Source organism: Rhipicephalus sanguineus, chromosome 2, assembly GCF_013339695.2.
Source record: "Rhipicephalus sanguineus isolate Rsan-2018 chromosome 2, BIME_Rsan_1.4, whole genome shotgun sequence".
Classification (NCBI taxonomy): Eukaryota; Metazoa; Arthropoda; class Arachnida; order Ixodida; family Ixodidae; genus Rhipicephalus; species Rhipicephalus sanguineus.
In genome coordinates, this window is record NC_051177.1 from 54,175,018 (window position 1) to 54,187,551 (window position 12,534).

At 47.3% G+C, this 12,534-nt stretch overlaps 2 protein-coding genes and 1 non-coding gene across 3 annotated transcripts in view; 2 read left to right on the forward strand and 1 right to left on the reverse strand.

The window, feature by feature from the left end:
• The window catches only part of LOC119382965 (WD repeat-containing protein 17), a 28,802-nt gene extending 23,158 nt beyond the window's left edge, over nucleotides 1-5,644 (forward strand). The window contains exons 7-8 of the mRNA XM_049412371.1: nucleotides 427-573; nucleotides 5,543-5,644. Coding sequence (XP_049268328.1) covers nucleotides 427-573; nucleotides 5,543-5,638 — 243 coding nt within the window. The 3' untranslated portion in view covers nucleotides 5,639-5,644. The remainder of the gene's footprint in view (nucleotides 1-426; nucleotides 574-5,542) is intronic.
• Nucleotides 5,645-5,738: 94 nt separating this feature from the next.
• Nucleotides 5,739-12,534, forward strand: part of LOC125756097 (WD repeat-containing protein 17-like) — a 32,346-nt gene continuing 25,550 nt past the window's right edge. Inside the window, exons 1-5 of the mRNA XM_037650904.2 lie at nucleotides 5,739-5,828; nucleotides 7,260-7,424; nucleotides 7,919-8,121; nucleotides 9,190-9,339; nucleotides 12,391-12,512. Of these exons, the coding sequence (XP_037506832.2) occupies nucleotides 5,743-5,828; nucleotides 7,260-7,424; nucleotides 7,919-8,121; nucleotides 9,190-9,339; nucleotides 12,391-12,512 (726 nt within the window). The 5' untranslated portion in view covers nucleotides 5,739-5,742. The remainder of the gene's footprint in view (nucleotides 5,829-7,259; nucleotides 7,425-7,918; nucleotides 8,122-9,189; nucleotides 9,340-12,390; nucleotides 12,513-12,534) is intronic.
• Nucleotides 9,766-9,838, reverse strand: Trnas-cga (transfer RNA serine (anticodon CGA)). The gene has a single exon. It is a non-coding gene; the product is annotated as a tRNA-Ser (tRNA).

Genomic DNA, 12,534 nt, shown 5'->3' on the forward strand with positions numbered 1-12,534 from the left:
GATAGCTTGCCGCGGGCAGGGACCAAACCTGCGACCTTCGAATAACGCGTCCGATGCTCTACAAATTGAGCTACCGCGGCGGCCATCCCCCCGTCCACTTTATAGGGTATATATGCACATTTAAACGTGGGAGCGTCAGTCAGCGCCGCCAGTAGCCATGAAGGCGAGTGTGGAACACTCTTTTTCTGCCTGTTGGCGTCGCGTAGCACGTGAACTTATTACGAGCTGGCAGCTGACCAATAAACCCTCGCATACTACCTGAAAGCATCAAGTCTGCCAGAACGAGACCCTCGCTATGAATGAAGGAAAGAAGTTTTAATTTTTAAGGGCTAGGTTTCTTTGTTATACACAATAATAATTGCATTATTGTCTGTTAGTGCTCGTTACTTAGACTTGGAACTCCTATCATACTTTGTTTTGTTTCAGGTAATGTCTTCTCCGCCAAGAAACAGCACGATCTATTGCTTGTCCTGGGCCCCGTCTGGACAAGACTGCGTCGCCTTGGGAACCTCCAAGGATGGGCTCCTCATCTGGGACACCGTAAAGAATGTCCCGAAAAACGCCATTCTCGATGTAAGCTACCGTGGCAGTTGTTTTGCTTAGACAGAGGTTTTTTTCCGTTCGTGTTCTGCGGTGACTGATTCCTGGAAAGCTACGAAAACGCAGTGACTATTCTGTGGTCCAGACCACAGGATAAACTCCAGCTTTATTGTGTGGACCAGACCACAAAATAAATTGCAGCGTTATTTTGTGGACCACAATAAACTTGCGCGCTGTGGATAGCTGTGGGCTGTGCAGAATGTACTGTAGCCAAAGCAGCCCACCTCTCTTGACGACGGTTTTCCGTCACAAATTGCGAGGGTTCATTCTGTGGTCTGGTCCACAAAACAGGCACTGTTGTGATGAGCCAGTGGAATGCCCTCAGAAAGAACTGAACCCACCCCATGAAGACTTCGATTTGCCAACGCTCGAGCTCCCTTGACGAGAGCTTCTCTGGCGAATCTCTATGTGCTCGCCGTTTTGTGAATCGCTATTTAAGACGCCTATGCGTGAAAGATTCCAATGTTTTGACATATGCGAGTATTGATATCAGCCACAGATAAACTTGTTATTGTGAACGGAAGCAGCAAAATGAAGGCGTATAATAACAAATAACAGCGGTTCTAAAATTTCGTGGACCTGATCTATGGCGTGCGGAACACTAAGGTCACTTTCACGACAGTACGTTTGTGTCATGTGAAAAAGTGCACTAACATTTGCACGGGAGACTCGAATTCTGAGCAATCCTTCGGAATGGGCGCAGCCATAAATCACCCGTAAAAGAACGCTAACGCCACCGCGAAAAGAAAACAATAATAATAAATGACAGCGTGTATAAAATTTTCTGGCCTTGGTCCATCGAGTGCGTAACGCTTAAGCCACTTTCGCCGCAGTACACCCGTGTCAAGCAAAAAAAAATAAAGCGCAATAAGATTGGCGAGAACCTACTAGTTGTCACTGGACACAGCACACTTTGTCACTTAATTACACTTGCACGCGCCGTATAATTACGAGTACTTGTATGATCGTCAACGTCTGAAAACTTTACAGAAACAGCTAAAGTAGCGCCTTGCCAATCTCAGTGCACTTTTTCTGCACGACATTATTGCACTGCGGTGAAAGTGACTGAAGTGTGTGCGGACGCGAGAGATCAGGGCCAGAGTATTTTAGTAGTGTCGCCCTTTGTCGTTATGATTCCCTTCTCGCGGTGGCGTTGGCGCTGTTCTTAGGGAGATCTGAGGCTGTGTTCGCACAATCGGGGCGATCGCTCAAAATTTAGTCTCCTGTGCAAATCTTAGTGCACATTTTCTTTTTGCATGACACAAATGTACTGTGGTGAAAGTGACAAGTGTTCCGCACTCGATAGATCAGGTCCAGAAATATTTAGAACCGCTGTCATTTGTTAATATACGCCTTCTTTTTGCTGCTTCAATTCACTACAAGTTTACCTGCTTTGGCATGTCAGACCAGCAAGCATGCCAAAGGTGGGCTTCGCCTTCGTATTTCGAACCTTTCACGCATAAGGGTCTTCCATCTCGCGTACTATGCCCGGAAATGACCTCCTTGGTCCAGACTTATTCACAAAGCTGCGAGCGAATATTGCAATTCACGAGAGAAGCTGTCGTCAAGAAAGGAGGGCGCAGTGCTTATTCTGTGAATTATACCACAGAATAAACCCTACCAATTTGTGAGAGAACCCGGTCGTCAAGAGAGGTGGGCTGTTTGGGCTACAGCAATGTCTGGTCGTCTGGTGCGCACGGTCCACAGCACAAGCTTGTCTCTTTGGTGTGGTCCTCAAAATAAAGCTGCACTTTATTTTGTGGTCTAGTCCACAAAACAAAGCTGCAGTTTACTCTGTGGTCTGGTCCACAGAATAGATTGGGACTCTATTCTGTGGTCTGGTGCGCAGAAACCGTCGTCAAGAGAGGTAGGCTGCTTGGGCTACAGAACATTTATGCACAGCCCACAGCGCGCAAGTTTATTGCATGGTCCACAATATAAGGCTGCACTTTATTTTGTGGTCTCGTCCACAGAATAAAGCTGCAGTCTATCCTGTGGTCTGGGCCACAGAATAGTCACTGCGCTAGAAAACTGCAGAGCTATTTACCATACCGTATACTTACTGGTCTAGCTGCGCCTAACCACGTTTTCATTGAACAATACGTTGGATGGCGCATCATAGCAACCGTTGCTTTTGTGCCATAAATCCTAACATAACTATTTTCACCCAATCATAAATCAACATTTACTCCTCTGGGGTTTTGTAGGAACGAGATATTACCTCGCTAGACCGTAACTTGGAAGAGTGTGGGTATAGGCCAGTTGGTGGCACATGATTAGGAAAGGTAACCGCAAAACCACTAGAGCGTTTAATATGAGCGCAAGAGCAGCGATTTATACTTTCCTAGTGCTCACTTTTTAGGAGCGAAGCTCCCTAGGCCCGCACCCCGCCGTCACCGTCGAAGCTCCCTTCTCTCAATCATCGCTTTAGGTTGCAGTGGCCGGTAATCTACGAGGAAATGTTTAGGCATTGAGAGGTTTGGTTCTAGCGCACCAGAAATTCGAGGTTAAAAGAAATAAGCTCTGTGCACAACTAATTAATGGTGGTCTTCACTTTCACCACCTTTATTGTGGATTGTGAAATGACAACCATCATTTTAGCGCACAACCATCATTCTAGCGCACTACGGGCGCTTTGTCGAAGGTAGCAGCAGACGCTCTCCCCACCCGGTTCCGGCGCAAAAAGACAATGAACAGCTGCGCGCGCCGAACGCAGCACGCAGCGTTCCGTCGCCGCCATCGAAGCTCCCCGCCGCATCACCGCTCCCTGCGCTGCGCGCGCCGCACACTCACTCGCTCAGTCCTACCCGCCACAGAGCGCTGCAGGCGCTCTTCCCACCCGCTCCCCACCCTACCGCCTTCATGAAAGCCAGCAGCGGCGAGATCAGGCGCCCACAGTCGTTTGCGTCCAATTTCTAAGGAGCTTCGCTCATCGGTTGTATTCGTACATGGAACAACTGCTAGTTGTTTAGGAGCGGAGCTCCTTAGGCCCGCTCCCCGCCATCGCCATCGAAGCTCCTTGCAACCAGATGCGGCGCCGGCGCAAAAAGGACAATGAAACGCCGCGCGCGGCTTTCAGCGCACGCGGCAAAGAAAAAGGAAAGGGGCGCGTCGTTCAGCGCGCGTTGCGCAAGAAACAAGGCGTGCGGCGCAAATAAGCAGCCTCAAAACGTACATAGTCGTTTGCGTCCCATTTCTAAGTAGCTTCGCGCATCGGTTGTATTCGTACACGCAAAAACTGCTGATTTTTTAACACGAAAGTGTCTTATGCCGGGGTCCACCAAGTACTTCCGTTACGGATATGACGTTAATAAAATGGACGTCAGCGGGTGAGGAAGAAAAAGACCAAGAAAAAGATCCGCCGCTGGGAATAGAACCCACGACCTTGCGGCCGCGACGGTTAGTGCCAGACGCTCAACCGACTAAGCCACCTTGGCAGTAGCTGGACACTTCACGAACGCGCCTTATATCTTTCGCACATTCTCTCTCGCATGGTGCGTTCTTTTGGTGGTGTAGGTAGGCGGCGCGGAGCGGGGAGGTGCCACCGTCTGTCAGAGGTGAAAAGTAGTGCATCGGGATCGACACTTACTAGCGCTGACTCCGAGACTGCGAGCGATATCGGATGTTATGGTTAAAGCGTCTCGATACCAACGAGGGACACTGGCCGCGCTGGCGTCGCCGAGGCATCCTAGACGCAGTTACGTTCTTTCCCTTTCGCTTCGTGTTAGCGTGCTCCGGCTCATCGGAGTTGTGCAGCTTCCGCATGCACCAACGGGATTTCTCCGCCGCCGACTGCTTCGATTGCGAGAGCACCGACTAACAAAACTGCTGCAATATGCATTGCAGAAAGGACACGATTTCGACGGGCGAATGTGGTGCCTTGGCGGAGCGAGACAAAGGCCAGCGGGACGCACGCGTTTGCGGCTCAAGCTACGAACATCTGCCTCCCGTGTTGCTTAAGCGCAGTGTGGTAGTGTATGCATGAGCACAGGCGTCGGTTACCCATTACTAGAAAACGCACACCGTGCCGTTTCTCTCTTTAATCAACGACGTTTTGAAGAAATGCATATCGGGTACCGGTGTTGATTATGTTGATGTCGTCTTTACGCGGGATTCACGATTTGCTGTGTCCAAATACTCGTATATGTTCGCAACTTCAGCTACCACAACGGTTTAATCATGATCATGGGCTTTAGTCGTCGCGATGGAGACATGCCACTAGGCGTCAACATGGGTGCATCGACGCCAAACGGTGCTATAGCTGCCGAATACGAATAGACGTTGTACACAAGCTCTCATATATCAATACACAATAAGCACTACTTCTGTGAAGACACGTTTCACTTTCGTGTTATACCAATTCTTATGACGGAGGGAACAGCCATGTTTTTTTCGTTACTCGATGCCTTGCACTTGGACGAAATTACGCATTTCATTCCTTTAACACCCACGTGCAGATTGTCTGGAACATACTGATCATTATTATTCAGCTGCGAACTCTAACATGGCAGGAAATTGGACGAGCTGATTCAAATTCAAAATGCAAAAAAAGCAAAAAAATCATGACACTACCCCGCCGCGATGGTCTAGTGGTTTAATGCTCGACTGCTGACCCAAAGGTCGCGGGATCGAATCCCGGTCTCGGCGGCCGCATTTCGGTGGAGGCGGAATGCTAGAAGCCCGTGTGCATAGATTTAGGCACACGTTAAAGAACCCCAGGTGGTCGAAATTTCCGGAGCCCTCCACTACAGTGTCTCTCATTATCATATCGTGGTTTTGGCGCCTAAAACCCAACAAATTAAAAACCTTGACGCGATTTTAACGCGCACGTACAGAAGGTAAAAGACAAGGACGAGAGCTGTTGGTGTCTGTTCTCTTCTCTCGGTGCGCCACTTTTCTTTAACCGTGCAACTCTAGCTGCTTTTCTTTTTCTTGTATGCAGCATGGAAAAGAGACTGCTCTATACTGCGTTGCATGGAATCAGACGGACGCTAGGTTAATAGCTTCAGCAGGAGCGGATTCAACCTGGCAAGTATGATTAAATATGCTCACTGGGTGCTTCCGTCTTTTTTTTTTCACATTCTCTTTTGTACAATGTATTTTTTGAGATTATATTAAACCAGGCTACGTTGTTTCCTTAGCATGGTTCATCGGAGTGACGGCAAACTTGTACAGACTTTTCACCATCCCGCAACTGTGTACGGATGCGACTGGAATCCAAACAACGAGTAAGTCTCAACATGTAAGAAGAAAGCACGAATGACAAAAAAATGCGTGATAAAAAATGCCAGATCTAAGACTGTAACCACCGTATTCTAAACCCGCCGCTAATGGAATCCCTCATTGCCTCCAATGCGGACACCTTTTCCTTCTTCCTTTAAAGGGGCCCTGCAACGCATTTTGAGCATGGCCTGGGATTTACAATAAATTCTCAAATGAGCTAAAACTCTCTTCCTCTTCTCACGACACATGATGCCATTTACTCAAAATCACTGAGTCATTGACTCAAGTTCCACGCCATTGGCTGATTTGAACAGGGCGAGCTCGGTATACTGCGGCCGCCGCGGGAGGCCGCCACTTGCCCGCACACGCGCGCATCGCACTGAAAAGGCGCCGAGCGTTCGAAAAAAGTGTTCAAATTAACAGAGATGAGCTAGTTGGTAAGTATTCATTCTAAAAAGGCAGGGCACGCAAACGCGGACACAAAGTCGGGACACCACAAACGCCGAAGTGTTTTGTATCCGTGTTTGCTCGCCCTGTCTTTTTAGAAAGTGCTCAAAGTCACGAGGCTCGCGTGACGTACTTTCTTTCCCCGTGCCATCCCTCCCTGATTAGCTTCCAGCGATTTCAACTCAGCTTGCTGCGCAACCAGCAGGAAAGGAGGAGGGAGACAGGAAAGAGCGCAGAAAGAGCTCTTTCGTCGGGACGAGAGAACAGAGACGGCAATTACAGCGTGCGACAAATCTTTGCAACTCCGCTCGTACTGGAGGGATTCCAAAACTTTTTGCGGCGGTCGATTAGTGAGGCAATAGGCCCCTTTGGTGGAGCCATTCCATGGCTACTTGGAAAAGTGTTGCCGGGCCCCTTTAAGTAACAGAGATGTTAGTGTAAATGTTTGTCTACACTGTGCTAGGTAAAAATAGTTAAAGGAAATTAACAATTATGGAATAGAGAATAGTTGAGAGAACACGAAAATCAAAGGTGCACTATGGCATTCACAACCTCCAACGCTGCGTTACGTTCTATGAGCAATAACTTTCAGCATTTTAATAACTCAGCGGAGAGCAGTACGATCCATCGTTGTAGTTAGTTTCTCGGATCGTTGCAGGCACGAAATATCGTGCTCAGGCAGGAGTGCAAGCAGCTTCATACATTTGAAATCTCGTGATACCCATGATTTTCGCGAGATATCTCAATTGGTCTTACATACTTCTGAGCAATGCGAAGCAGCTGCAATCTTTCTAATTATGTAGCTTTTTGTTTTTATTTATTGAACGTGTTGCATATTTGAATAAATAACTCTATGGAGAGTTTCCGAGATCTCTTGATGTTAGCACTATTACTGTGCTAACTCTTCAATGTGCTTTGGACCAGGCTTCATTAATGTAATTACGCGAGTAGGAAATACAAGTAACTGATAAAAAGATGAACGTGCGCAGGAGTATTTTCGCCACCGCGTGCGGAGACGGTGTGATCCGCATCTACTACCTAAGCATGGACGGTGGCGTGCCCTTGAAGACGCTGGAGGGACACAAGGAGAAAGCGTTCCGTGTCAAGTGGTCGCCCCTCAGGGACGGTGTGCTATGCAGCACCTCCGATGACTGGTAAGCGACTCATGATGCAGTTTCCCGGCATGAGCGCCACAGACATTCATTGTAGTTGTTATTCGAGGAGAAATGCATGTGGAAATTAACTTACACTAAATACTGTGAAATAAATGAGTGCTTAAGGACCAACGAAACTGTGACAATCTTAGTCACGCTAAACTGGATGAAACATGAAAGCGAAGATTGTCGTCCACCTGACCAGTGCTAGAAGCTAGTGTTAGCCCAGTTACCGAACCTCGCAACAGCGTCTTTCTGAGGTGGCCACTGTGCACGCTCTCTTAGCTAATCAAGAAGCTAACTCTAGCAGTAGAGTGAAGTTAATCGAAGACTTTAAACTATGCGGCGCAGAATCGTGCAAACCACTTCAGCTGAATCCCAAGCTGTATAGAACTTAATGAAAATAAGTGTCATCCAGAGGGCGTTATACGCTGGCATGTTCAATTGCGTGAAATTAAGTGTTCATGATTGTTGTGACATTATTCCGACTGCAGCACCATCCACGTGTGGAACTACACGTGCGAGTCCGCCGTTCGAGTGCTTCGCGGCCATCAAGACTTGACGCGCAGCGTGGTCTGGAGCACCGAGCTGAGCCACCTGCTGCTCTCTGGCAGCTGGGACGCCACCATCCGGCTGTGGGACACGCGCGACGGTGTCTGCATCTGCGTGCTCTTAGACCACGGCGCTGACATCTATGGTACGTGTAGCTTCCTTTGCAGGTGCAGCTCCCTTTATGCGCGCACGTCGCAGCGATGTTTTACTAGTTGGGAGTTACTAGTTAACAATAGATTCTTAAATATTGTTCTTGCTGTATTTTTGTATACAGTGTGTATTGGCAGAGTGTTAGGTACAACTCCAGCTATGCTCTCAACAAATATGTGTACGCCAGCAAAAGGTAGGTGGAAGCGTCAGCCAAGCAGAACTGCATGGAGTACTCCTCCTATATAGGCAGACCCGCCACGTTAGTCTAGTGGTTATGGTGCTCGACTGCCGACCCGACGGTCGCCTTATCGAATCCCAACCGTGGCGGCCGTATTTCGATGTAGGCGAAATGCTCAAGGCCCGTGTATACTTAGATTTAGGTGTACGTTATAAAGAATACCAGATGGCCAATATATCTGGAGCCCTCTACTACGGCGTCCCTCAAAATCATATCGTGGTTTTGGGACGCAAAATCCCATCAATTATTATTAATTATCAATATTCGGCACTGACCACCATCCGCGTGACACCGACACGATTTCGCACAATTAAATTTTCCTCCTTTCTGATACATGCAGCCGACTCTTGTCGCTGATTGGCTGACTCGAGCCCTTACCTTCGCTACATAATGTCAACTTGGTGAAAGCGAAAGTGGCGTTTTTACTTAGGTGTTTATCACCTTTTATCCCTTCCCCCCAGAGCAGGGTAGCAAACCAGACGTGCGTCTGGTTAGCTTTCCTGCCTTTCTTTACTTCCCCCTCCACTTTCTCATGCGTTCAAAAGAAACCAGTCCCTGCTATAAGCTCAACGCCGATCTTAACGCCCGTCTTTGCTCTGGTCTCTCCTGCGGTCGACGCCCAGTGCCACCACCAGACCGAGACAACTAATGCACTGCACAACAGCTGCGCATCCCAACGAAGTAACGCTTTGGCGAATTGATTAGGCTGCAGTCGAGTTGTAAACGTGACTCGTGAAGATTTTCTGTCACCAGTTTTTATTTATTTATTTATTTATTTATTTATTTATTTATTTATTTATTTATTTATTTATTTATTTTACGCAGCGCTCGCGTGTCACCCGCGAAGGCCGTTCGTGGTGGCCTCTTCGTCAAGAGACTCGACTGTCCGTGTTTGGTCCATGCTGCCCCTGGCGTCTGTGCTGTTCTTACGCATCTTGTGCGGCTGGGACTTGGACTGCGTCGTGGCGCCACAAGGTGCGTGAAAACAGAATGCTGCTGTGGCTCTTATGTCCGTCGCGGTGGTGTAGATGTTACGGTGCTCGGCTGCTGACCCGAAGGTCGCGGGTTCGATCGCGGCCGCGGCTGTCGCATTTCGATGGAAGCGAAGTGCCTGAGGCCCGTGTACTGTGCGATGTCAGTGCACGTTAAAGAACACCAGATGGTCAAAATTTCCGAAGCGCTCCACTCCGGCGTGCCTCATAATCATATCGTGGTTTCGGAACGCGAAACCCCAGATATTATTGAAGGAAAGAAGTGGAAATTGTAAGGGCTCGTTTTTCTGTGTTATGCACGATATTAATGAGCACTAACAGACAATAATGCCAAGGAAAGTATAGGGGACGTTATTAGTAGTAAATGTAATGTAAATGTGAAGAAAGAAGAGTGGACGAAGAGATAGCTTGCCGCGGGCAGGGACCGAACCTGCGACCTTCGAATATCGCGTCCGATGCTCTACCAACTGAGCTACCGCGGCGGCCATCCCCCCGTCAACTTTATGGGGTATATATGTGTATTTAAACGTGGGAGCGTCAGTCAGCGCCGCCAGTAGCCATGCCGGCGTGGAACACTCTTTTTCTGCCTGTTGGCGTCACGTAGCACGTGAACTTATTACGAGCTATTATTGTTATATTACATTAACTATGCCGCCATTTAAATAAATGGTTTTCTGCTTAATCTGATGTCGCGTAAAGCATGACAATATCATGAACAGTTAAGCTGTGCGACTTAGTGAGTTTGGGAAGCAAGAAGAACCTAATTAATAAATTAGTGTGCGATTTCTCTAGTCGCAGATTTTTACACATCTTGTCTTGCTAATTATGCTGGTACATATATCAGTTCTGATTGGCCCCCGTTATATACTTTCGCTCGAATCTGTTGTAGCTGTGCAAATGACTGATATAATTTATAGCATTGCATATGTAATTACCATCAATTACCATCACATTTTATGTTCATATTACCAGAAAACGTTATCCAGGATACAAGACATAAATAATTCAGCCCCAAAAGCTGTACACAATAATTAATCTGTACGCACGCTTGTTTCTGTTCGTTGTGCGAGCATGTCCGCAATCTCCAGGCAGCTGGCTTCTCATGCTGATGCTTTTTTTGTTTTGTTGTTGTTGACTCAAGGTATGTCCTTTCGTCGCGATCGCACTAATCTTGGCAATTTGCGGTCGCTGCAGAAGTAACATTTAAGCGAACTACGCAGAAAAATGTACATATATACCTGTATCGTTCGTGTGCGTTAACGGGACACAGATTAATAAAATCTTTTTTCCTTCCGGACAGACATTAGTCGGAACACTCTCGGAATAATGTCTGGGGCTAGTTGCGATAACTGAATCACTCTCAGGCTAATTCTTGACACGATTTAATGCTAGTGGCTTGTATTAAGTCTTTCATGTTTTTAAATAATTAGGGGTGTGCGAATATTCGAAAGTTTCGAATATTCGTCGAATATTACAGTCGAAATATTCGTATTCGATTCGAAAATCGTGTATTCGGAAAGTTTCGAATATTCAATAACTTCGAATATTCGAAAAATTCGAATATGCGATTCGATTATCATGCATAAAATAACTCGTCTTCCACATTTCTGCTGCGTTCGTATCGCTAAAAACGTTGCCGAGAGGAGCGATAAACATCCTAAGTACACGGAGGCACGATATCTGCCTGCGGCGAGCGCCCCAATACGTATGATTTATTGCTGGTGCATCTCCGACGTGCAGCGCTGTTGGCGATCATGTAACCATACATTTTCAATATTATGCGGCCGTAACGTGCCGCACTACCACTCGTTCACTATGCGAGACCACTTCTGAAGAAAGATAGTGACCCACGTGACTGGTGGCGGACTGTAGGCACCTTCAGATACCCCATTCTGGCAAATCTTTGCCCCATGTAACTCCCTATACCAGCCACTTCTGTTCCAAGCGAGCGTGCCTTTTCAGTGGCAGGGGGGGGGGGGGGGGAGTTGTCCCTGTTACAAGGGAGCGCCTGCTGCCTGATCATGTGGAGCAACTCATATTTCTTCACGATAACATCTTGTCATTACTTTCATTGTGCCGTGATATTTGCTTGCGTTGTGATGTGCATTGTGCTAGCCTGCACATTGTGTTCTGGAGATAGCAGTGTATGTTGTGTTGCCAGTCAGGCTGTTAATGTGTTTTTTTTTTTCAAACAGCTACATGTTGAATAAAATATTGTTACTGTGGAGGCATTTTTCCTTTGATATTCGATATTCGATTCGATATTCGAAGGTGGATATTCGTATTCGATTCGTATTCGAAAAATTTGATATTCGCACACCCCTATAAATAATACATCAAAGATGTGGGGCTGCATAAAGGACGACGATGAACGAAACGAAACGAAAGAGATGGCATGCAAAGCTCGAGCCCAGCTAGTTTATTGTCCAGATTTTGCTTCATGGGAGATAAAGGTGCGATCCATATGCATCGAAACGAACAGCAAACGCACAGCGACACAAACGGAATTCCTATAAATGGCGGACGATGAGGGCGGACGACGGATATGACGTCACATGCGAGCTATGCATACACCGAATCTTTATATGCATTGTTATATATGTAACGCAGTAGATATGACGGATGTACGAAGCTCTGTGTTTATCAGACACTTCGTTTTCCTCTTTCACCGCTACTGCACCACACCGTTCTCGTGTGGTTCGTCACATATATTCATCGAATCCCTATATATACCTACATACATTGCTATGAACATTTAGAACGTTGACAATAGATTACAGGTCAACAGCAGACGCATCCGAAAGTCTATTTCGTCGCTTTGTTGCCACCTGTCCAGGATACATTGTAACCGTTCGAAAAGTGTCAGTAGAAGAAATTTTTTTTCGAAGGCTCGTATCAGCTTGGTGGTTGACAAAACCCGAAAGACAACAAGCGTAGGCGGGCTCTCAAAACAAGTGAGCGCTGTTTTCCTACCGACTTATCCTTTTCCTCCTTGCCCCGACTTTTTTTTTTCTTTTTTCTCGGTTGCGGTCAGGAGAGCAGCCTCTGGGGAGAGGCAAGGAGTTGCTGTGTGGCTCGGCAGCCAGACAGCTGAAGAACTGCTACAAGTCGTCTCGAGACGAAGCCGCGCTCAGGGCCTGGTCCAGTTTCTTTTGTGTGAGTACACATACCCGACGAG